This window comes from Schistocerca americana, chromosome 1, assembly GCF_021461395.2.
Source record: "Schistocerca americana isolate TAMUIC-IGC-003095 chromosome 1, iqSchAmer2.1, whole genome shotgun sequence".
Lineage (NCBI taxonomy): Eukaryota > Metazoa > Arthropoda > Insecta > Orthoptera > Acrididae > Schistocerca > Schistocerca americana.
The window spans coordinates 769,537,814-769,565,313 of NC_060119.1; the positions used below are offsets into that span (position 1 = coordinate 769,537,814).

Consider the following 27,500-nt stretch of genomic DNA (forward strand, 5'->3'; position numbering starts at 1 on the left):
CAGCCCCTCTCTCTCATTTTTTTTCCAGGCAACAATATAAAGACATACAGAAAACACAGTATAAATTTTTCTGTTGTTCACTCCTTCCCACCAAGAACCAGCAGTTGTTATCCCTGTGTTTCCAGTGCAATGATAATCCAGCCTTCTTGGAACTATGTATGCACAGAGAACCACTATATTAGTGGAGATTCATCATTTCCCTGAAAACTAACTTCTTTACTGTGTGCTTAACAGTATCTGTTCAACAATGATCTATAAAAATATTCTTTTATCGGCACCAACAAAGTATAAACTTTTCTTGAGATGAATGACAATGTGCACTGTTACACTTGAAATATTAACGGGGAAAAAAATAGGGAACATGTGACACATGTAAAGGAAAAATATTTAGTATGCAATAAGGACATCTTTTAAAACTTTCATTACGAAATTTACTTTTTTCCTTTGTAACTCTGTTAGATATATATATATATATGTATATATTTATATAAATTTACTATATATAAACTCAATATGAGCCCTAATAGTTGCCATGATTATGAGCTTCACTGAAGTAGGAAACAACAAATGTTCTAAACATATGCACTTATTACATATGTCTTAGGCATAACAAACAAAGTAGCAACTTCATCCCTTGACAAAATTATATGTTCACATTTAATTACATCATTTAAAATGAACAAATCACTAAAACTATCTAGCACTGTCACTGTACTGGGATGTAAAAATGTTAAATAGTATGTACATATATCCTCAGATCCTCTCTAGATTAAAAACTCAGAAAAACAAATCAACATTAATACTGACAATGAGATGTGTTGCACAAGTGCAAACATTCGTAAGGTGTCTCAGTCGTTTGGTACCGGATAAATTACATACGACATAAGCAAATAATGTAACTTCACACAAAGAAGCAATTTTACAAAGAAAAGTATTTTGCCGTTATTAAAACAACCTATTCTCACAAAATGGCCCCATGAAATATAGAAAATAACAACTGTTCTATTGTTAATTAATTACTAATACGCAGTTCAATTATTTACATGTTTATGTACAACATACTAGACTTCTATTTATTTACATGAAAACTGCTGAACTGAACGTGCAATCTGTTATTTATATCCACAGAGTTAGAAACTGTGAACAGTCACTGCAGATGCACCACATATTCAGTTTATGAAAACTATAAATATAGTTCTAGCATACCTTCATTACAAACTTTTTGGACTTGATAAACAACAAAACAGAGTTCACTTATTTCATAACATTTTTTTTTTCTCTGTTCAGTTCACAAAGCACCACAGTGGCACTATCAAGCCATGAAAGATGACAACTGTGAGCCAAATCCATAGGCACTTACAGGTAACAATCAAAATTCTCACACACACACACACACACACACACACACACACACACACACACGCGCACAAATATATATATTTACACTACGTAGCACAGCACAAAGTTGTTCTTGAAATTTTACAGGCTGAAACAGCCTAGGCACAATTGCACTTAGGAGGCATTACCAGTGATACAGCTCTTGTACAGCTGACATTTAAGTGTCTCAAGCAAGTAATGAACATTGCATATTTCTGAGAGGAACAATATCTGTAAAGAGCATAAGCAAATGTCTAACACAATTTCAGAACAGAGTCAGCATCTGAAAGAGTGGCTAGTGGGTCAGCGGCTGTTATTTTCGGTATGCGCTGTTATAGAAGTATACAGAAACAGCACTTTTATTTTATCACTTGTGTGCTTTATGGTGTCCAGTGCAACGATATTTCTTGTTCTAGTAATCAACTTATTAGAGGAAGAAACCAACTGTGGAACAGGCTGATGCTACACTTATTCTGACACTACTCAGTTCAAATATAAAAATATAACTGACAATGAAAGAAACAACTGCTTCTTTTGTATAAAAACATTGTTACAAACTTTTCATAATTACATGAGGGAATAACAATCCTAAGCGTGTGTGATAAAGCCTCCATCATCAAAAATATATTGCGAGTTACATAAGACTGGAATTTATTTTAGGGTTTAAGAATTCCGGCGGAGATCTTGTTCAGCAAAAAAACACGTATTCACACCAAATAAATAAGATGATTGAGTAATAAGAGTAAGATACGAAAAACTTTTTCATTCAGTTAATTTCCTTATGTGATGACTACTGAGACTGTAGACTCTTCAGTAACTGTGCTGACACAAGAACATAAACACTAATAATCGGAACACATGAGAATAGCAGATTGTTTGGAAATAATTTGCAAGATAGGGTTTCTTGAATTTAAAGGCTTCCGCAAATTACAAAAACCACTTGCATCGAAGTTTCTTATTCCTGCAGCACACAGAACATCTTGGGTGGGCAGTGAAAGTAATTCAGCAAAGTATTACTGTTATTGCAGCAGCACTCTCTCTCTTGAACCTCTATGTCATGATACAAGCAAAATTATATGAAGAAAGTTAATTGAAGTATTGTTTCTGTTATGTCAGAGAGGATACTATTCTGGCTAAGGCTCATCTGCACTGAAAGGAAACTTCTGACTACCTCAAAGAAATAATAACATTCTGAAATTCCAAAAAATAGCTAGTATATAACTGCAAATTTGCATAATAAGTGTTTTTACATCACTGACAATTATTATTCATTCAGTAATATAAAATGAATGGTTATAAGGAAGATGTCCATTACTTGCATAAAAGCCTTAAATGTCAAATGTACAGTAACTCACGTTAAAGAAAATTACAACAGTGCCAATCTGAACACAATTTTGTCAAATAATCTCTCTTAGCAAATAGGATTTACAATTTTTCTATACTCCCAGGCGTGTTTCTGTATACGTGCATCAGCAATAACACACATGAAATAAGTAAAGAGCCAGATCTATAAAAAACAGTAACAAATAACATTTTAAATGCTTCAGGTACAGTGAAATTATCTGGCTCTTAAATCTAATCACAATAAACACTGCACATTTTTGTAAGACAGATGAAGTCATCAGCACAAGATTAAAAAATCTGTATAAATCTAATTACTGATCAATCCATGGAAATTTAAAACCAAAAATTAAAACTATTTAACACATACGAATGTTAAGCCAGTTTTGATGCAATATTAAAAGTAGGGTAGCCATATTGAACTGATTAGCTTAATTTGGGCAATCAGTTAAAGTTAACATACCACATATAATTTCACTATCAATTTACAGTAATCTCAACAACAAATAAAAAATAATAATACATGGTAACTTAAGGGTAAGACTTAGATTCCTCTGTAGAACAGACTATCCTATACTTTACAGAAACAACACATACATATGACTCATTTTCCCCTATTTCATTTTTTTTCTTTTTCATTTTTTTTGCTTCAATAAGACACTGGACTTACTACACTAGTCTCAAGTCATTTAAAATTGTACATCAATTGTAAAACAGGCAAATCAGTAAGATACAAGACTGTAAAAGAAATAAGAGCTTCAATCTATTGTGCACTATTGTTTGAGGCAATGTCTTTAACTATATAAAAATACAAAATTTAATGTATTAGCAATATTCTGCTACAAATCTGGAAGATTTTCAGTATCTTAAATGACAGTATAGTACACCAAGTTTCACATTAGCACATTACTAAATAGCAGTGCACTAGTCAATTTAAAGCAATAAATTTAACAAGAAAAGTATTTTTTTCTGAACACAGAAAAAAAGATATGAAAATTTTGGTGTTTAAGGCTGCCTTTGTACTGAAAGTAACAATTAGACTTCTTGTAAAAGTTAGTACATTCATTCATCAGTTTAAATGAAGATTTCATTACACATTAAGTTCGCCTGGGAGTGGGATGCCGTGCACTTTGTCACTTTTATCATAAGATACTCAACAAATAACCCATCCATGACTCTTCTTACGTTTATTTACACAAAGTAAGTTCAACATTTCACGCTTAGTAAGAAAGACTTGCCTGTTTTAAATCAAGACATTTGATTTCACCCCAACATTGCACACTTTTTTCACAGTGTCATTATCTCATAAAAGCTCTGAGAAGAATAGGGATCAGGACACCAGTAGAAGTTTTAGATTCACAGCACTTACGCCAATGACAATCATGGCTATCGCAACACTCAAGAAGTGAGAACAACAATCACTTGAGGAAAGATTTATACAGAAGAGTACTTCGGCAAGTCTCCTTCTCCTGTTCCAGCAGGAAAAGCAGGTCTCTGAGGTTCACCCGTTTCAACCTTGGCCTCATTGGTAGCTGAAACATTAGTATCAATATACATATATTACACACTCAAAAAATTAAAGTAAATGATTAATGTACGTGAGTACAATGAGACACAAGGTAAAATGAGAATAACTATGATTCACAAGTACTACAAAGCTCTCTCACAGGAAAATATGAGACAGTTAATAATGACACCATGATTGTCACAATTGTTACCTCCACATTTCCCTCAATTAACAAACTGTTCCTTCACATCTCAGAATGTGTATATCAAACAATCCCTCCTTCTAGTCAAGTTACATCTTTGAAATAGTCTCCATTCACAGTGATACCACGTGAAACACCAAAATTTGAGAACCACTTCTGGACAATTAAACAAACTGATAAACAAGTTCTTCATAGAAAACTTTTCAAAAGCAGGTTATGTTGGTTTGTGGCAGGTTACAAAGAAACAAATCAACTTACATTTCTAAAGCAAAATTACAGGTGGAAAATAGGGTGGGTCAGTTGAGGAGAGGGAGGAGGATAAGGGACTATTATCTGTGAATATAGATGCATCCATAATTTTTGTATGACACCGCACATCAATGTAATCAGGGTTAAATGCAAAATCACTTTTCTCTTACACAATTCTTTAATATGAAGCATAAAATTCTGTAGTCATATTTATGCACATTATCACTGTATGATGTATGTGTGGTGAGCAGTTTTATTGAGAGGAGAAAACAGGTTTTCAAAAATGTTTCATGTGACAAACGGTACTGCCTCTTTGGTAAGACAGTGGCTGAGCCTATGTCAGCACAGTACTGAATGTTTGCGCAATGAACCATGCGGGGTACGCTGGACAGGTTGGTGAGAGTGCATCTGTACTGAGAATGCTCTCTGCCTGCCAGCCCAGTCTGCGGCTGGACATGTCTGGTAGTTCTTCCATTTAGGGGTGCAATATCTCACAATTTAACTGTGCCAGCCTCCTGTTACTGTAGCAAGTTTGAGTAGTGTATCCCTTAGGCATAGACTTTTGGAGAAATAAAATGTCCACTTGTGAATGGAAACATCTTTTCTTCCAAAGGTTTTCTCCTGACACCGTTCATTTTCACATCCTGACCAAGTTCAGCACATACAGTAAAACACTTGTACAGGGGAGGAAAAGAAAACTGTATTATGGAAACACACATATAAACTCCTGGTTGTGGATGCTTTTTGAAGCATGCTTTCCTGTAATATTTTGTGGGCTAAGATTTCTACTCTGTACTTAGGTGGCTATCTACTAAACATCTTTCATATACTGTTTGCCTTTGCAATAATCTCCTAATACTATAAACTAGTAATCAGCATGGTACTTCATATTTTTGTTGTTTTACAAAGTTTATAATAGTGATCCAGCCGTCTTTTCTCATTTTTATTATTGTTAATATCCACAGTTAGTTCAAAGCTACAATAAATTTAGGCATAAAGTTTTCTGCAATTACTTCTGTAGCTACACTCCTGACATATACTGCTACAACAAAGGGGAAAAAAACCGAAAGTCAAATTGGTTTCAATGGTAATTTCAGCAGATACTCCATTTTTTTGTGTATAAAGCCTCTGCAGTCAAAAAGTGTGATACATTAGCCCGCATGAATGGATATTTAGCTTATTTCATATGCCTCTTTACACAAATACCACGGAAGACAGATTTTGGTAATAAACAATCAAAATTTTTAATTAACAGCAATGAAAGCAAGCTTTCAACAATCAATCTGTTACTAACAGACTTCTAAAACAGCTTCTGCAGCTACATATACATACACCATAAGGCACAGTACAGTGTATAGCAGATGGTACTTTGTACCAGTGTTAGCCATTCACATACTATTCCATTTTCAAATGAATCAAGGTAGGAAAATGACTGTGTATAATGACTGTGTATATCTCTGTATGTATTAATCTCTCTTTTTCCATTTAAGTAATCTGGAGATATCTTCACAATTTCCAATGTGCTATAGAAACCTGTTATGATCCTAGCAGCGGTCTTCAAACTGCTTCAATGTCTGTTGTTAGATCTACTTTACAAGACTTAAAAACTGGAGAAGTACTCAGGTATAGTGTGTACTAGCATCTTGTATACACTTTCCCTGAATCCTCCCATCCCTGAATCCTCCCAAAAATCCTGTCTTCCATGCACCTGGTCCATTAATTAGTGGTTTCACTTTTCCACTCAATTTCATACTTTAGTTTCGTTATTTACATGTTCCATGGATAATAACAGTGACCTTGCGCTATGATGTGACCCCCCCCCCCCCCCTCCTCCATCTCTCTCTCTCTCTCTGTAGTATTACCCCAAGGTATTTAAACAATGTGAGGCTGTAAGTCAATTACGTTTCCCTGTAGCTATACAGCAGCAATACTGTATTGCAAGGAACAACATTCTGTATTCCACCTTTGTGCCTGCTGTAAACACCAGACTGATTAACAAGAGACAGGATGGAAGGTTTGGGTCTGTTCATTAATTATACATAGGATGAGCACTTCCTAGGATGTTCTGATACATCTACTGGCATGATATAAATTAAAATGGTTACCTGTTTTGTATTGTAGTGCTTCGAGAATTTTCACGTAAATTCTGGAACCACTCAACCTTCTGATGCCTCGAACACGTGATATTTTAAAGATAAGTGTTAGAGAAAGACTATTTACTGCACAACGCGTCTGTGTGTGCAGGATTGACGTTTATCATGGGAAGACAGGAGCTGCGTCAGACGAGTGGAACTGACAAGTGTTTGCCGCAAGTGCCACAGGCACTGTAGGAGAGGACACGGAGTAATTAAGTGCTACTCTTTGCTGTGTTAGTGAATGAGATTGAGATGCAGGGGATGTCTATAAATTATCTGGCTGTTAAAACCAAGCAATTGGATTAAGTTTAATTGTATCTAATGGGTGTCGTCATAGTTGACGTACAAAAATTTGTATGTTTATGTGAAACTTGTGGAGATGAAAATACACCTGAACTGAAAGTTTGAGGTTACCGAGTTATTTCTAGTGAGTGAGAGAGAGAGAGAGAGAGAGAGAGAGAGAGAGAGAGAGAGAGAGAGAGAGAATTTGTTAGTTCCTCTAACCAGCATTATTTCTTCGGAGAACAAGTTTTGGAGATCGACGCATAGCCAGAGAAGAGGGTCAGCTAAAAGTTTCATGCAAGTCAAGTGTAGTAAGAGAAGTGTGAAGTTCGCAATCCATCTTTGCACCATTTCTCTTGTTGCCGAAATCGTTAAGAGTACGTAGCCCTTTTTTATGGATGTGAGCACTACTTGTTGAGTCCATGCCACACTGAGTTGCTGCACTACACAGGGCAAAATGAGCTCCAACACAATACTAGGAGGTATCCCATGACTTGATGAGTCCATGCCACATTGAGTTGCATTACGCCAGGCAAAATGAGCTCTGATATAATGCTAGGAGGTATCCCATGATTTTTGTCATCTTAGTGCATGTACAATTAATTTAAAATTAATTGCTTAGTGTTCAGATAAAAATGCATCAGTCAGAATGCAGCTCCACAGGCAATGCTCTACTTGGGCACAGAACGATTTAATTATTTAATTGCTCTTCATAACCAGCTGGAAATCCCTGACTGCTGTCAGGTGACTGGAAGCTTCTTCAAATGGGTGTGTTGGGCAAAATACAGAGAGAGAGAGAGAGAGAGAGAGAGAGAGAGAGAGAGAAATACCAGTGTGCCTCAAGTACCATCCTCTCCTACAGACACTTCTCATCTGTAGAAAGTACATAATCTACCACCACTTGGCCATTTGACTGTGAACACTGTGCCAGTAGTAGGACTAGGGGAACTGTGAAGGGAGGCAGGGATCAGGGAAAGCAGAGGATATTACATCCAGCCCCCTCACCAACAAGTTTGATGTGCTGTCTTCCACTGAACCTGTGCCAGTGAGGCTTATTTCACCTGCTGGAAACTTTGCTGTGACATGTGTCAAGAGGAAGCAAATGTAAAAGGGTAGGGGCCTGCTAATCATTGGTAGTTCAAAGATTTGGTAATCGAAGGCTGACTAAACCAATTTAAGAGGCTGTTCTCGTTGCCATTAAGTGAATAAGAAGCATCCAAGTGCAGATTGTGGTGTACACTGGAATAAATGATGAAACTGGTCCAAGTTCACATTTGGAAAATTCCAGCAACTGGAAAAGAGGGTTGATAAAACCAGGTTTGCACATGGAGTTTCACAGAAGCTCATCATCTGCAGCAATGCCTCTAGATTGAGGCTCCCCTGGTTCTGGGACAAGTAGAAGGCTCGAAACAAAGAATGTGAAGGTTCCACGACAAGCTTGGCTGTGACTTCCTAAATGTATGCTATAGGGTTATGATTTGTTGAGTACCCTTACATGGGTCAGGGTTGCACTAAAAATCAGAGGATGTTAAGTCAGGTGGCTGATGTGTGTGGCATGTGCAAAAGACTTTTAAAGATTAAAACTGTAAGGAGTACTTGGCAAATGAAAGCTCAGAGTTTGAAGCAATCCTAAAAGGCAGTGGAGCTTACATCAATACTGGGCACCGAAAGCTGGCTAAAACCTGATATTGAAAGCAGTGATATTTTGTGATAAATTAAAGTGTATATTAAAAGGATAGGGTAATGGGAAATGGATGCGGAGTATCTATTGCAGTAGTAGACAAGACACTCGAATCTACCAAGATAAAAATTGAAGCTACATGTGAGATTGCTCGGATAACACTCAGTATCAACATCAAGCATAAAAGTGTAATTGGATCAGTACACTCATCACCAGACTTAACCCAAATCTAACGGTAAACTATAGAGAAAACCAAGGTTTGTCAGTACGTATGTGCTCCAGTCACACTGTAACACTGCAAAAGACCTTACTCATTCAATAACTGATTGGGTTAATTACAGTTTTGCAAGTCGTGGACATGACAATACATCATGTGAAACATCCCTCAGTGCCTTTTAGCTCACTCATAAGAGAGATATATTAGAGTTACTGTCAACAAATAGACCTGACTTATTTGAGGATGACCATCCTGAAACTGGTACCAGTGACTATGATGTAATTTATCAACAATGATTACTAAAGTACAAAGGGTAGCTAGAACACATTGGCAGATTTACATGTTCAGTATGCTAGGTAAAGAGGCAAATCTGGAAGAATAGTTGACCGTGCACTGATAGACATGTATCTAAAAGAACAGTTCACGATGGAAGGGAATATCCATGGAAAGCAGCTAGCGTAAAGAAATGTCTAAAGCATACGGCTACAGAGAGAGATGTTGAATGGAATGATTCTGACTTTCAAGACAGCAACAACTGAAGACTTTGATTACTCTTGCAGGAGAATCTTATCGAAAGATTTCTCTCAAAAACTCAAAAAAATTCCAATCATATATAAAGGTGGCACCAAAGATAGTTTTGGTACATTCATGGATGACAGGAACTGAATTTTCAAGCAGCAAAGCAAAAGTAGGTATGCTGAATTTAATTTAAAAATGTTCATCTACAAAGGAAGATATAGAAGTACCGCCTATATTACTTCTCACACTACTTTGAAAATGAGCGATATAGAAACAAATAAAAATCATTTAATTAAACACGGCTCCAGTGCCCCATGAAATCCCTGTCACACTCTACAGGATGCTCCAAGAGCAATGGTCAATATTCAGGTACACAAAAGGAACGCTCATTTGAAGCACAAAAGGAATGCTCATTTGAAGCACAAAAGGAACACTCATTTGAAGCAATTAACTTCATATGGACATATGCTCTATTCCGAATGGTTTCCAAGATAGAACACAGCTGCTTCTAGACTAGTGGCACACACATACGTCTTTTACCCATCCAACCTCTTTGACATATTATTGTAGCACCTCCTACCTCATTGCTTTCAACCTCTTTGCTCAGGATGTATTTCTGCCATTAAATTACCCCATTCAATGTGCAGTTGCCCATAGCAGATTATGAGTGTAGTACTGCTGGGATTGAGAGTGTATCAGCAGCATCACTTAACTGTGTGTGTGCAAGTGCTGGCTGAAATGCCACACGCATGTACACTAATGAAGAATATGCATATGTGGGGGATGTTTACACCTTAAGTGAAGGTAGTGCTGGGCTTTCCGACATGTTGAACTACTGATTGTTGAGGTTTTCCAGTTTTCAGCACATGCCTGAAATAGGTATTTTTCCAATTTCCCATTTTTCTTCTGAAAGATAATCCAACAACCTGTGCAGGAACAGCACCACATTGCTGAAATGTGTGCAGTGTAGTCCCACTACCAGCATACAGCAACTTTCTGCCCATATCAATGTCCCACAAATACGTGTATGGTGAACATTACACTTGGAAAACTTGTACCCATTACACATGTCTGTCCACGATCTGCACGTTGGCGACAATGCCATGTGACTTGAATTTTGCCACTCGTTAAAACTATTGTCATTTGCTTCCATTAACACCATTCACGGATGAAGCCACATTTACATGGAATGGAATCAACAACATACATAATAATCATTTGTGAGTACAGAAAAATTCATGACTGGTAAGGTTGATAGGTCCAGTCATTTTAGAAGAGCACATAAAGGGACAGAATTATTAAAATTTTTTGGAAAATTCGTTTGCTGAACTCTTCAAGGACATTCCTCTGGCCATGTAGGCTGCAATGTACTTCCAGCACTTCGCCTAATCACTGGATTGGTCATGGTAGTATGATTAACCGGCTGCCAATATTGCCAGACCATATCGCCAGCCCTAACACCACTGGATTTTTTTGAATGAAGTCTGACGGGTACAAATGAAAGTTGAATATGTGAAATGAACTGCTTGGTCACATTACTGACATTGCTGCCCTCATTACGGACTGTGCAGAGCCTCTCAGACAAGCAACACAATATATTCTCCCACGAGTGCCCAAGTGCACTGAAGTTGATTGTGGGATATTCGAATTTGTATGTGAAATGTTTAACAGCTGTAATGTGACGTGGATGATACTGCTTACTGAATATGTTACAAATGTGAATTTTTCAATTGATATTTTCTAGACTGCATATGGTAATACTGACTAACTGTTGTATCTGTGTAAAACTGACACTGTACTGAATAATAAAGAAAATCAACAACAACAACAATGTACATTATGTTGTTGTATCTTGGAAACCATTTGGAATAGGCGACATGCCCATATGAAATTTTTTGCTTCAAATGAATGTTCCCATCATATCCCTGAATGGTGACCATTCCCCTTGGGACATCCTGTATACATTCTCAGCGTGTGTTGGATCCCATTTTAATAACAATATACTGCAGATTCCTTTAACAAGAAAACCGTCTCCAGTGGTTGGAAAGCACAGGCCACACCCTAGTACAAGAAGGGTATAAAAACATGTTTCATCTGTTGCAGAATCCTAGACCATATTCTGAACTTGTACATAATTACAACTTTCATGCCATCCAGCATGAATTCTGAAAATACTGATCAAGCGAAACTCAATTTGTGCTTTTCTCATGTTGCATCCTGAAACAATATGGTGGATGCTGTACTTCTTGACTTCTGAAAAACATTAACAAAGCTGTTAACAAAAGGACAATTATATGAGACATCAAACACAATTTGTGACTGGATTGAGGGTTTCTTGGTGTAGAGGATGCAGCAGTTACTTTGGATGGAGAGTCACTGACAGAAATTAGTTGGGACCCTTGTGGTTCACATGTACACTAATGATGTGACGGACAATAGCAACCTCAGATTTTTACAGATGTGTCATGTATTACTATCCGACAAAGCTGCATCACCATCCAGCCAAAACTTTATAAGTATAGATAAAGAAGGTGGCAAACTTCATTTCGTTGGCAGGACACTGGGAAAATGTAGTTGTCTACAATGAACACTGCTTAAAAATCACTTGTTTGTCCGTCTTAGAATATTACTCAACATAAAATAGAGTTAATGAGGAACACATTCAGATAGATGGACAGCAAAAATGGTCACAGGTCTCTTTGACTTGCAGGAGTGCCATGGAAATACTAAAAAACGTGAATTGGTATATGCTTTAAGACAGACACCAATTACCATGCAAATGGTTACTTGCATAGTTTCAAGCATCAATATTAAGTAAAAAATTTAATGATATTCTTCATCGCTCTACACATCAGTCCTGTAGGGATCATGAAGATGACATCAGACTAATTACAAATGGCTCTGAGCACTATGGGACTTAACATCTGAGGTCATCAGTCCCCTAGAACTTAGAACTACTTAAACCTAACTAACCTAAGGACATCACACACATCCATGCCCGAGGCAGGATTCGAACCTGCGACCGTAGCGGTCGCGCGGTTCCAGACTGTAGCGCCTAGAACCGCTCGGTCACACCGCCCGGCGACTAATTACAGAACACCAGAGCAATTTAAGCAGTTATTTTTCCCACACTCCATTCATTATTAGTACAGGAAGAAACCCTAACATGTGATGCCATGCACTTCACAATAGTTTAGCTATGTCTGTGGATGTAGATGTAGATGTAGTAGCTCCTCACAGGGCTGAGTGCATTCTATCTCAAGCATCCTACCACTCTTCTTCTAAACTCTGCAAGCCTCCTTTCGGTGTTCATGGGAAGCACAACTGTCAGCAAACCTCCACAGGAGCTGTAATTTCTCTGATTTTCTCACTGTCACTTCATGAGGCATATATGGGAGGAAGTAATATGTTTCTTGTCTCTTCTACAAACAAACATTCCAGAGATGTAGTAGTAAACTTAACACAATGCCTCCCTACTACTGCTGACACTTACAGTTTCCTGGGCATCTCCATATGCTCTCACAGTTATTAAATTATTGCATGATAAAAAGTTTCTCTTTGTTGGCTCTTATCTATTAACACAATCTGGTAGGGGTCCCCGATTGATAAATAATACAAAAGAACCAGTATCACAAGTGTTTTGTGAGCCACTTCTTTTGTGGGTGATGTCCATTTCCTTCACACTTTTCCAAAGATCTCAGGTAGGTACCTGCTCTTTATAATGGGATTTTATCCAGGCAATCATGGAGCATTGTAGTTGGTGACACAGCCACAAATCAATTGCATATTGCGATACGACATCTATTCCTGTTATATTTCGCAACTTTGAGAATGCATATTTTTTCTCTGTGAAATCATCGGATAAAATTCATGTCTGGGGACCTATACTTTTTATGTCATGTTATTTTCAATCTTCTATTAAAAAAAAAAAAAAAAAAAAAAAAAAAAAAAAAAAAAAAAAAAAATACTGATTACTCAAACCAAAGAAAATGTAAATATATTTCAATGTACTTATTGGTGTGAATCATACTCCGTGAGCTGTCATCGTGGTTTATGTTTACGCTGCTGCAGGCAGTAACAGTGGAGAGTCAGTGTTATGCTGTGGAAGACTGTAATCGAAACGTAACCTGTCTCCACTGTATCAAAGTGGGATATATTGCTAATGTACCAAGAAATGCCGAAAAGTTATTTTTTGACTAGTTGAAAGAGAAGAATACTTATTTTAACCAGGTGTTTCATTTTGAAGAAATAACATTTAATACTTGTTTACATTATTTTGGGAGCACAGCAACTTTGTGTATAGAAGAAGAGTAATATACTATCATTAAACACTTACAATACCCAGGTAACCTTTTGGCAAGATTATAACCCAATTAAATAAAAGAACAATGAGCTACAATAACAAGAACAGTAACTGCAGCATCACACAAAAAGGTGAGTATTGTTTTAATTATGAACACTTTGTGATGAATGGTGTTAACAAAATTTGTTCTAGGTTCCTCGTTCCGCAACCAACTGAAACAATTCAATGTCAAGCAAACTCTCCCAGACATAATTGTAACTGAACTTTATTTTGTCAGTTATTTAACAATACATGGATTACAGGTGGACAGGGTCTCATTAGATCTTCCAACTTTTATGAAGTCACTGCATTTTAGGTCACTCTGGGCAGTTACTTTTAGCAATTTTACAGTTGTTACCCAAATAATTGGGGTGAAAGGAAAGGAAACAGGATGGGAAAGAGATGGGAAGGAAATAATGACTTCCAGTTGCACAATGTATCACAGCAATGCGATGGCAAGAATTGAAAATTTGTGCTGGACCAGAACTAGAACTTGAATGCTCCTGTTCTCTGGAACAGTTACCTTAATGACCTTGGCCATCCAGACACATTTTCCAGCAGACCAAAAATTCCAGCTCCTTTCTCGACATACTGCAAAGACCCCCGCCCATTAAGCCACCTCTCGCAGGTTTCTTATTCCCGTAGGGGTTTGGACATTGGTTGTGGATCCACAATGAAACTTTTTCATGAGACAGCTACTGTGCCCAGTGATTTTTCATCAGCAATGTAATCAAACTGAAATGGATCCAGCCCCCCCCCCCCCTTCCAAAACACACACACACACACACACACACACACACACACACACACACACACACACTACTCAGCTAGGGAGGCTAACCTTGATACGTAATCACACAAAAATAAGAAACTTTCACTTAGGACAGGTCCCATTTGCCCCCTCACAATATTTTCCCAATTCTGGTGGTTATTACCCCTTTCTCCAACACTTATGGTGATGAATGCTAGAACATGGACTCAATACTGCCAATACACACACACACACACACACACACACACACACACACACACACACACAAAACATGCATCACACAGGATTTATCCAAATGGCCAAATGGGACAGAACCCAGGGAGTGGGTACATGATACAGTGACCAGCGGAAGACAATTAATCACTGGCATTGCGTGAAGATGGCAACAAGTTAGCTTGCCAAAACATTGCACCATTTGGATGATGCCATCCTTCTGAATACCTCAGTATACTTCACAACGATCACACACTAGGAAAGCCTAAAGTCACAATTTTCTCAATCTCTTCATCACCTGTGGAGTTAGTGGGCATATATACCTGTACTTCTTTGGTGACCCATGGCTTTCTATCGACCTTGGCTGTAATAATCTACTCACAATACTTCAACCACACTCCTATTCCTTGTCAACTGATTTCATATGCTAATGCTGCACTCACCTGACCAGAAATCTTATTCTTCCTCCCACTGCATTTCACCTTTCTTGTATATATGTATTAATATGCAGTTTTATAGAACATGGTCAACATATGAGAAGCCAGGTTCCAAAAATAGTCTTATAAGCTTTTGGTCAAAACTCAGCTAGTAGTGCTTTGTGAATCTACTCCATCTTGTCCACTATTGTGTTAATATACGGTGTTTGGAACACCAAGTATTAACACAATGCTAAGTGCCTGTGACTGTTATAAACATCATATCTACTAGCCTACTGGTTCCAAAATCCCAGTTGTTGCTTCCAAAAACTACCTCACTATCCATCAGCATCAAGTTTATAATAAGAATTAGAGTGCTACTTGAAAGTAAACATGTGCCACATTCATACGGAATGTATAATATTTCATTTATAGAGTTAATACAAATGAAGGATTGTAATCCTGAGAAATTGTCCTTCGACTACCAGACTACCAAAACGTCCTGATCACGCAGCATATTATGCTAGGCTGCTGTATGATAAAATTTTAGTGTCTAACGGCTCCTCAGGACAAGGAAACTATGACAGTCTTTACTTGGCTTGTGGCAGATCACCGAAAAGGATCAACAAAATTTCATCTGCCTGACAACTTTTCAATTTGAGGGTATCATCAATTACATTAAATTTTTCTGCCATGATTGTCCAGGAAAAAACAAAAATTTTGCAATAATTGGAATGTTTTACTTTTAGTTGTGCAATGAAGCTCCACCAAACATCAAAGAAATGTGAATAGTCTACCCAATTGTTTGGCCCTCTTTTCTTTCACTGGATCACGTATTCAGATGCGCTGAAAATGCTGTAGACAAGAAAGAAGTCATTTTTTGTACAGAAGAATTCTTCCGACGGAATGAAGGCATCATCAAAAAGTTAGGAAGTGATGCATGCAAAGCAATACACTGGAAAGGACTAGGTAATGCAACACTAAAACCTCTATCACTTTAGCACTTCAAAGTCTCTGATGCAAATGTGTCTACATTAAAAAAAAGGAGGGCAAGACACCTGTTGTAGTAAGAGGAAAATTGTTGTACATGTCCGACATTTCAGTGTATCTATTGATCATCAAAAAGAGACAAGGATTCTTTGGTGAACCCCAGATGTACTGCTAAATGCAGTCCATGTCAAATCAGAAAAGTTACAGGATGTACACCAACTGCTACCTAAATATTATGGTGCTCAATGGATATATAATGAAAATCTGTCATATTAAACAGACATAGTGTATAAAAGGAGCAATTCTGCTTTTGGATCTTCTGAAAGTGAGGAACACCTTCATGAACTAGAAGAAGATGAAGCGAGGCTTTAAAGAACAAATGGATTCATTCCTGCAACCTATTAATGTAATACACTCTGATCATTATGTTCAACTCAAAGATTCATTTCTTGTAGTTATTTTCTCATTTCCTCCTCCCCAATCAGCAGTTAATAACTTATTATTTTACATTCTGATGGACCCACAGTATCGTATATGTCAGTATAAGACATTACGAAAATGAATGCTCCAAACCATTTGCAGTAAGGTAATATGTTTTTTAATAGTTTACACAACAGGCCTGTTTTGGCTTACTGTCATTATACAGTGAGCTGCGAAATAACATTGGTAAGGTTATCTGTACATAAATTGAGGCTGTTTTACTTTTACATCTGCACTGGTATTTACGTCTTGTTGGAAGTGATGACGATATTGCATCGACAGTAAAGTCTTTCTGTCATGCCTCAATATGTGTAATAGTTCTTGTAATTGCGAAACATAAAAAGATGTCTTTGTCAGATATTTTGGTAGTTCAGTTTTGACAGTTCTTTACTATGATGCTATACATTTTCAAAGTATATACAGCTTACACAGATGATGTTACTCATCGTCTTTCTTATTTTCCTTTAAATTTTATCTATGGTCCGTGTAAGTTTTGTTTATCATCAGACTCTGTCTTTATGTGTTCTATTACATCAGTAAAGTTTTGAAGATAGTATTTATGTTTGAATTCTGTGTATTCATTTAGAATTGTTTTGATATTTCCTTGTACGAATATAAATTTCCAGTTCTCTGAGAATGTTCATAATAAGTCCTTTAGGTTGTTTGTATATTTCTAGCACAGATTCAATTTTCTCCTGTCTGTGGTGCTTCGTTTTCAGGTGTAAATAAAAGGTTGATGGATTACAATCACTGTTTATAGTATGTTCTTTAAATTTGGTGTTAAAATTTCGTAGAGTTTGACCAATATAGAAATTTTTGCACTCATCACAGTTGATTTTGTATATTGCAGAAGTGGCATATTCTGAGATTTTGGTTGTGCCTGAATATAATTTTGTTGTATGATTGTTGTTTGTATGGAAACCCAGTTGTTTGTGTGTGGATTCAAATAGTGCAGTTATCTTATTTGATATTCATCCAGGTAAACTGTAGGTACTAAGGTTGTTCTATGTTTTGTTAAGGTTGCTCTGGTAAGAAGTATGTCATTATGTACCATGATGGGTTTCACTCTTATGTGTTTTTTATGTAATTTTGTTACTATATCTGGATCAAAATATTTTTTGTAGGCTATGTAACAGATTGTTTTCAGTTCTTTTTGTATGGCTTGTTGTTCTAGAAGTAAATTGATTATTCTACTAATCATGGAGTTTGAAGAAGGCATGTTTTTGTGTTTTAGGTTGGCAAGAGGTGGCGTTTAGGATATTATCTGTGGTGGTTGGCTTTCTATACGTATCAAATGTGTGGTGGTTGTTGCTAATTGTTAGGTCAAGGTAGTTAATTGAATTGTCCACTATCAATTCCATAGTAAATTTGATATTGGGATGGAGGTTGTTCATTACTTGATGGATATTATTGATGTCTGTATTGTTTCCATCAATCTATACATATAACAGTAGACAATCTTATTTATTAAGTATTGCAAATATTTTTCTCAACACATTAGAAGAAAAAATTACCCATTCACAGTGGCCAATACTTTAAAAAGATCATTTAAAATTACAGATATGTTGCTGATAAGTTGATACTGATTGAATAATGTTGATTATAACCACGCTATGAAAACTTTGACAATAATTAAGTAGGTTGTCATGAACATAAAAGGTCCATTATTATTTGGCACCAGATATCCTGCAATCCTTGAGTTGCAGCTCCAAAACCTGCCTTGTTGAGTGTGCAGTTCCAAATATCATCATCTCAAAAATATAATGCCATATTGTCATAATGTTTGAGGGATCAAACATTTTTTTGGTATTGTTAGCTATTTTTTGTCCCAAAGGTTATAGCAGATTACTTAAGACAACCTTGCACAAACATTTTTCATTGTTTGTGGGAAACCATAAAAAATGAATAAGAAGCTTTATGGAACCTGATGCCTTATATAAGTGTAATACTTATAATGTTCATTTAGGGGCCTGTAAATATTTGAATGCCATAAAAAAGAAATTGATGGTCCAATTTATGTCTAGCATATGTTTTTAAGAAGCAAATCGCTGGCAAAAGGTCTCTCTCTCTCTCTCTCTCTCTCTCTCTCTCTCTCTCTCTCTCTCACACACACACACACACACACACACACACACACACACACACACACACACACTATGTGAGTAACTAACTATTGACATAGTTCTATATCAGTGAGTTTTAGTGACACAAAAATGTTGAACCAGAATGAGTTAAGTTTTAAATCGGTTGGTATGTATTTGTGATTTAAATTTGTTAACAATTATGATACAAATACATAACGAGTCAACTAACCACCACGATTATCTTCAATAAGACAACAGCTGGCCTTTACAGAGCAAAATATTCTTTCCTTCTATGCACTGCCCTTGGTGATGTAACATATGCTGTGATAAGTAGTCACAATACTGCCTCATTAAGACAGATGGATTCCTCTTTATTACGTTCATACCAAATTTTTCATACCATGTTACTGTAAGTCAAAGTCAAATGTTCTTGGCCTGAACAGAGATAGTGTCAATACCAATGAAATTTTGTTTTTGTTATGAGGGGAGCCGGCCGAAGCGGCCGTGCGGTTAAAGGCGCTGCAGTCTGGAACCGCAAGACCGCTACGGTCGCCGGTTCGAATCCTGCCTCGGGCATGGATGTTTGTGATGTCCTTAGGTTAGTTAGGTTTAACTAGTTCTGAGTTCTAGGGGACTAATGACCTCAGCAGTTGAGTCCCATAGTGCTCGGAGCCATTTGAGCCATTTGTTATGAGGGTACTTGGTTGTGCAGTGAGTCAACCGTATCTCTGGAAAATTTTACAGACAAGGGTTTTTTAAAGTTGTCATGCTGTGGGCATTTCATTCAAATGGATACATAGTGACGAATCGACTTCAAAAAGCAAATTACAAATTATTATGACAGGCTATGTAACTTTTACTGAATGGTGCACTACACTTCAAAGTGGTACAGATACCTGACACTATTTTTAAAAAATAGTCATCAAGTCTCTGTAAACATCGGTCTGAATGTTCTACCAATCATTCAGTTCTGCAATTACAGAAATCTGTTCCTTGGTAATGGAGCCACTGAAGAACCAACTTCTGAACATTCTCACTGTTGGAAAATCTCTTTCCCCCAGATGTTCTTTCAGCTACCCAAAAGGATGGAAACTGCACGGTGCAAAATCTGGGTCGTTTGGTGGACATTTCCACCAAAATATTGAAGCAAAGATTGTGCCGTGCGTGCCATGTCAGGTGTCGTACAAGAGAACAATGCCTTTGCTTAATTTTCCATGCTTCTTGTTCTTTATTTTGTTGCTCAGCAACGTCAGTGTTGCAAGTAGAAACAGGCATTAATGGTTGTGCCATTGCTATAAAATCTATGTACATAACTCATTCAAAATTGAAGAAAACAAGTTTCCATAACCTCTCCTGCTGATGAAGCAACTTTGAAGTTCTTCTGTGGAGGCAAGGAAGTGTGCCTTCATTCCATAACCACTATCTTTGTAGCTGGTGTCAAATGATGGGCTTATGTTTTGTACCCCATAATAATGTGGCTTAGGAAATCATTGCCTTCCATAGAGAATTCCTTGAGATGCCATAAACCTTGTGCTTTTGTGTGCACGTAACAGTGACTGTTTGACCCAACTTGAGCATAATTTCCAATACTGCACTTGATCTGGCAGATGGAATGAGCACTGCCTACTGAAATTTGCACTTGCTGAGTAATGTCCGTGATAGTCACACTGTGAATCAGTTCTTTGATTGTCTGGACATTTTTGTCTGTGTTCGACATTGATGGCCTTCCTTCCCCATAACATCATCCAGTTCTGTGCAGCCTTGGTTAAACTGCTGGCAAAATCTCACTACTGCCAAACGTGGCACTGCAAACAAGTGTGGTTTAGTAAGTCTGGTAAATTTCCCAGAAAGAACGGGACACTTTTCTTGCGTCTTCATGGTTTGTAAGCTTGATTATTACATGGATCACATAACAAATATATACAGTTCACTGTTCATTATTGATAGCCATCTGAATTGGTCAGTGTGCTGACAACGACTGAAAATGTAGAAAACAGTTTCATGTTGTTACTGAAACATTTCCATTTGAAGCCTTGTATTGCCACACAAATCAAAACACGTTCGGACAAGCACTGAAGACAAAGCGCCCTCCGGCCATCCAACTGAGGTCATAACAAAGGAAACCACTGACAAAATGCACAATATGGTAATGCAAGACTGCCAAATAAAAATTAGGGAGATTGCTGAGACTGTAGGCATCTCAACTGAGAGTGCAAAATATCCCGCATGAAAAATTGTCTATGGAGAAGCTGTGTGCGAGGTGGGTGCCACTACTACTCACAGTTGAACAAAGCACATTTGGCATAACATTTCAAAATAATATCTAACGATGTTAATTGCAATCCACAAGAATTTCTGTGTGTATTTGTGACTGCTGTTGAAACCTGTAGCTATTATTACACACCAGAGTCAAAAATGCAGTCAAAACAAATGACAAAGGCTGGTGAAAGTGCACCGAAGAAGACAATGACCATTTTGTCACCTGGTAAGGTGATGGCCATTGGTTTTTGGAATTCCCAAGGAATAATCCTCGTAAATTACTTGGAAAAAGCACAACCATAACTGGTCCCTATTATGTTTCATTATTGGACTATTTTAAACTAGTGTTGGCTGAAAAAATAACCCTCAAAGGAGACTGTGTCAGTAAGGAAAGTGAGTTGTTTACGAAACAAACATTTTCTCTTGCTTCTTTAACAGACTTATCAAATCACCATTGTACAGTCCATATGCCACGAGAATATCCTGGTGAATCTGTGTGCAATTTAGACGTTTTGCTGAACTGTCCCATGTACTTCAACTTTGGACTACATTTATGGTTGCTGCGTCAATTCATGCACACACTGTCGTGCACCTGTTATCAGTACTGCAGCAGAACTGTCTGCAGGAAATCCAGAACATGTACTCTGTTTTAAAAGTGTCACTCTTGGTGCACAATGGTCTTAACATGAGACAACATATGCTATTTACTTTCCGAAGTCCCAATGCACACAGTAGTCACATACATCTTTTGTTTTGGACAGTCACTGTCTACAAAAATTCACACAATGCTTCTGCACATTCACTTGTAATAGTTAGAAAACTCCCCCCATGAACCATGGACCTTGCCGTTGGTGGGGAGGCTTGCGTGCCTCAGCGATACAGATGGCCGTACCATAGGTGCAACCACAACGGAGGGGTATCTGTTGAGAGGCCAGACAAACATGTGGTTCCTGAAGAGGGGCAGCATCCTTTTCAGTAGTTGCAGGGGCAACAGTCTGGACGATTGATTGATCTGGCCTTGTAACACTAACCAAAATGGCCTTGCTGTTCTGGTACGTTTCTAGCATCTGTAGACTTAGAGAAAGCTTTTGACAACGTTAACTGGAATACTCTCTTTCAAATTCTGAAGGTGGCAGGGGTAAAATACAGGGACCGAAAGGCTATTTACAATTTGTACAGAAACCAGATGGCAGTTATAAGAGTGAAGGGGCGTGAAAGGGAAGCAGTGGTTGGGAAAGGAGTGAGACAGGGTTGTAGCCTCTCCCCGATGTTATTCAATCTGTATATTGAGCAAGCAGTAAAGGAAACAAAAGAAAAATTCGGAGTAGGTATTAAAATTCATGGAGAAGAAGTAAAAACTTTGAGGTTTGCCGATGACATTGTAATTCTGTCAGAGACAGCAAAGGACTTGGAAGAGCAGTTGAACGGAATGGACAGTGCCTTGAAAGGAGGATATAAGATGAACATCAACAAAAGCAAAACGAGGACAATGGAATGTAGTCAAACTAAATCGGGTGATGCTGAGGGTATTAGATTAGGAAATGAGACACTTAAAGTAGTAAAGGAGTTTTGCTATTTAGGGAGTAAAATAACTGATGATGGTCGAAGTAGAGAGGATATAAAATGTAGACTGGCAATGGCAAGGAAATCGTTTCTGAAGAAGAGAAATTTATTAACATCGAGTATAGATTTAAGTGTCAGGAAGTCGTTTCTGAAAGTATTTGTATGGAGTGTAGCCATGTATGGAAGTGAAACATGGACGATAACCAGTTTGGACAAGAAGAGAATAGAAGCTTTCGAAATGTGGTGCTACAGAAGAATGCTAAAGATAAGGTGGGTAGATAACGTAACTAATGAGGAGGTATTGAATAGGATTGGGGAGAAGAGAAGTTTGTGGCACAACTTGACTAGAAGAAGGGATCGGTTGGTAGGACATGTTTTGAGGCATCAAGAGATCACAAATTTAGCATTGGAGGGCAGCGTGGAGGGTAAAAATCGTAGAGGGAGACCAAGAGATCAATACACTAAGCAGATTCAGGAGGATGTAGATTGCAGTAGGTACTGGGAGATGAAGAAGCTTGCACAGAATAGAGTAGCATGGAGAGCTGCATCAAACCAGTCTCAGGACTGAAGACCACAACAACAACAACAACAACAACAACAACAACAGTTAGAAAACTAGAAGTGGAAATAAAATATGCCACACTTCTCTTGAAAGTGATCCATATGAAGAATGGCTCATTAAATTTGTGGGATGCAGCCACACAAATTCTGCTTCTTCTAATATTTCAGTCACAGATCATTCAGCCATCTTCGGAGTGAGCCAAAAGACTGACACTCAAGCCATTGCTCAGTCCTTTTAACCATGCAGACTGCAATACTGTGCATGCGTCCACCGATACAAAGGTACCAGAGATGTCAATCGGTGGCACAGGAGTGCACGAATTACATTTGTGGCTGCACAGTCGAACCTTGCTGGGATGTCGAGTGTGTATGTGAGCTGCGCTGTGGCAATGTCTTTGTGAGTTTATGACAGAACATGTTATATAACCCACTAAAATGCTGGCTTTTTTGTGACACAAGTGACCAGTATGAACACTGTGCTCTGCCACAGCCAGTTTCTAAGGCTGTAGGAGCCAGGTGTACCTGCAGTGTTCCGTTCATGTTTCATGGACTGTAAAAGTCTTCTGTCTGATGTAAGGAAAGCCACACTTGAAAGATCTTGTTAACCTCAGCCTTCTGGAGCATCAAATAATTTTTGACGATAGGCTTCCCACATATGTCAGAAAATCCATGGATTTTAATCTTTCTGTGTGTTGTTCTGCAATCTTTATGCCAACTTTCATTCATAGCGCCTGAAGTATCTGCTGTGGAGAATACCTGTTGGCTTAAAAAAGGGTGTCCCAAAACAACAACTACAGATGGAAACTTCAATAGTCTATAATTATACTGTTGGATGATTGGGGATTAAATAGGTTTGAAACAGATAATGTCAGTGGCACGTAAAAGACAGAAAATTTTATGCAAAAAAGTAGCAATAATAAATCTTCATGCAAGATAGGTGCAACAAGTGTTAAAGCTGATCAAAATAAAATGGGGAAAATATCTTAATGATGTTTCAATTTGTGATTAAATAAGTGTTTTGTCAGAGCTACAAATGATATTTTTATAAGTGCCCAGTTTCAAACATTTTCATTCATTTTCAAATCCTCTCTATTAGAAGGTAGCATTTGTACATAATTACCTTCTGTGTCAACCATGGGTTATTCTGAAACACCACTGTGTATATGTTATTGATAAATATGTCCACACACAAACCAGAAGGGCAATTGCCCATCACCAAACTATGACTGCTGGTGCACTTTCTCACCAAATTCAAAGCAATTGAAATCCACACTAAATTCCAATAGTTCAAAAAATCTATTACTTCACCCTTTCCCATGATGACATTGTGTATTAAATGTCATCTAATTATTTTTTAAAGTTTCATCTATTAGTACATTATTATGCTGTTTTTCTGTGTCAAATGACCCTAATAAAAATTCTGCCACTGGAGCCTATCTTTCACCACAAACAACAACAACAACAACAGTAATAAGCATACTTTTGCTCTGTTTGTGGAGTTTTATTAAGGCACCGACTGGTGGGAGTTTGGCGATGAGCATTTGCCGCTCTGGGTTATTAGTGGACATATTTACCAATAATTTAGAGACAGTGGTGTTTCAGAACGACACACAATTGATGTAGAAGACAGTTACGTACAAACGCTTCTTGGATATACATTCACTGAAATAAAAGAAGAGGAGGATCTTACGTACAAATGCTACTTAGGTGATATATTTATAGTAATAAAGGGAGAGGAGAGTCTGCTTGTTCTGCAAATGACTTTTAACTGGCAGTTTCACAGTATTAAATACAATTTAGAGAAATAGTCTGAAAGAAAAATTTACTTCTTAGATGTAACAGGAACAAGGGCACAAAACAAGTTGAAATTTTCCATTTACTGTAAACTAACACACTAGGATGTATTAAGGATGTATTAATAAGGGATGATGCCAACTACCTCCCAAAATATAAAAAGATGTATTTGTTTGCTTTGGTAGCTCGTTATGTAAATTTCCACTAGATGTAACGGAAATACAACAGGAATCACACATAGTCAAACAAGTAGCAGTAGCTAAAGGTTTTAAGAGAAGATTAGTTACACAGATTAATAAACAAATAAATAATTAATTTATTGACTATAGTAGATGGAATTTCATGACTAGGTATGAGGAACTCATCAGTACATCATTTGTGAAGCACAAAAAATAGTACAGGTGGTATCGGGCATACTATGAAAATCTTACATGTCGCACCTAAAGGAATGAAGTTAGAAGTATTCAAAGAATGGGAAAAATATAAACAGATTGTGAAGAAGCTGGACAAATTGATGAACGAACAGTCTGAATTTAAATACAATAACTTTTTTACTCTTTTTAAAAATGAGTCATGACTCAGTAAAGCAGTTAGCTTATGACATTTCAAGAATTTATAAAATGGTGTGATAATATCTGAGACCTTTCCCAATAAAGTATCTACACACTTCATCGTAACATCATGATCTATGAGAGACAGAGGGTATGGACCCATAACAAACAACTGAAGGTGCCAATCAAATTTTTTATGTACAAACAACTAAAGACACCTATCAACTTTTGAATTTATCAAGACAACCATAATACAGCCCAAAAACATTTCTTACATTATATGAAGTAAAAACAAAAGTATTTATGTACAGTGAAACATTACACATGCAGGCATGCCGTAACAGATTTATGACAATGCTGTAATCTGTGCACACAAAATGTTTGAAAATGTTGTATATCATGTTTTATCAATAATACTGGTACCTTCTAATATAGGTAAAGGTTTAAGAATAAACGAAAATGTTTGAAACTAGTCGCTGATAAAAACATTATTTGCAACTCTGGCTGAGACTTTACTTAATGAATTACAGATATATTGAGTTGCTGATCCTGATACCAACAAAATGTTAGAATTATGTAACTCTTTGAATTATTTTAGAAAGAATCTGCCGTATTTTGTGCACTAATCTAGTTCTGTTAATGACACATTGGTCATTTCCCAACAAAAATGAAACACGAACCAAAGGTTTTTGTGCAACAATGAAGGCAAAATAGGTTTTATCAGCCAGAAATATCATTGTCTCTATTTTCTGGGATGAAAGAGGGATCCCTACTTGTTATTCTGCAAGGAGTATCATAATAACTGATACATAGGGGTACACAATTTTTGTTGACGATATTCTTGGATAAAATTATCTTTGACTTCTTTTTGCATTAGGTTTTAATGATATCTATCCATTTACTTAAATAAAAAGGGCTAGAAATCATTCTGAATCTGGCGAAGAGTTTATGGCAGCTATATATTGTTATACTTCAAATCTTCTGGAATTGTAATGATACAAAACCTTGTACGACTTAAGTTCAGTTCAACTTTTCCCAAGTAAAAACCCTCAGTTTATGCCATTCCATCTTGTTTAATTTTCATGTTGAGAACAAAGAAACAATTTCTTTTTCTGATTAACTTGTGTTATTAAATGTCCCTTCTTCATGAAAGACAGAGTTGTTTGGGGAAGGTTGGTGAAATAGGGGGCAATCAAAATCCATGTTTAAAGGAGGATGGTGACCCAACTGTTCTTCCCCTTCCCTTTTTGCTGCTCAATATCTCTTACTTCTCTGAATATGGAGTATTTAGTTCCAAATGCTAATATTATAATTTTCTATGTTAAATGTTTCCAAAGGTACTACTAAGAATGCCATCTCTTGTGCAGGTAATGGCCAGCAATTCAGTCTCCTTGTAATTTTCACAGTTATATCAATTGTATTTTCTGTTTGATACGCAAATTGTATGGACCCTATGGCAAAGAGTTAAAAAAGACTGACAAAAATAACTCCCACAATGGCTCAGAGAATAAGCACCCTCCACATTTGGGAAGCTCAATAGATGTAGATATCGTGTACTACTTCGAAGCACTTACTGATTAAAAACATTTAGTAATTGTAGGAGATTTGAACAGCCAGTTTGATTTACACAGATTGGGAGATAAGCCCACTTCGAGTTGTCAGGGATATGACAGAAGAAATACAGAAGTTGATCATCTTTGCTTTAGAATAGAAGTTCACACAAAATCATTTCAAAGCAAATGAAGTGTGACTACAAAGGCAATCACACAGCAGAAACGGACTCTTGTACACTGAAAACTATTAAAAAGAAATTAAAGGCACGTGATGCAAAAGGTACAGTTGGTGACAGAATTCGCGAGACCCCGCATCATACAGTTACATGTGTACCTAGCAAATATTACATGAAACCAATGCTGAGAGGAAAACATTAGTTTTATTTTTAACGTTAACTGTTCTGTTTTCTAG

The 27,500-nt window shown here is 37.1% G+C and overlaps 1 protein-coding gene across 2 annotated transcripts in view; it reads right to left on the minus strand.

Annotated features, from left to right (window-relative positions):
* Positions 1 to 408: 408 nt before the first annotated feature.
* Positions 409 to 27,500, minus strand: part of LOC124612096 (transcription initiation factor TFIID subunit 4) — a 196,314-nt gene continuing 169,222 nt past the window's right edge. For both annotated transcript variants that reach the window (XM_047140301.1, XM_047140300.1), the window contains one exon: positions 409 to 4,250. In XM_047140301.1, coding sequence (XP_046996257.1) covers positions 4,137 to 4,250 — 114 coding nt within the window. In that variant the 3' untranslated portion in view covers positions 409 to 4,136. The remainder of the gene's footprint in view (positions 4,251 to 27,500) is intronic.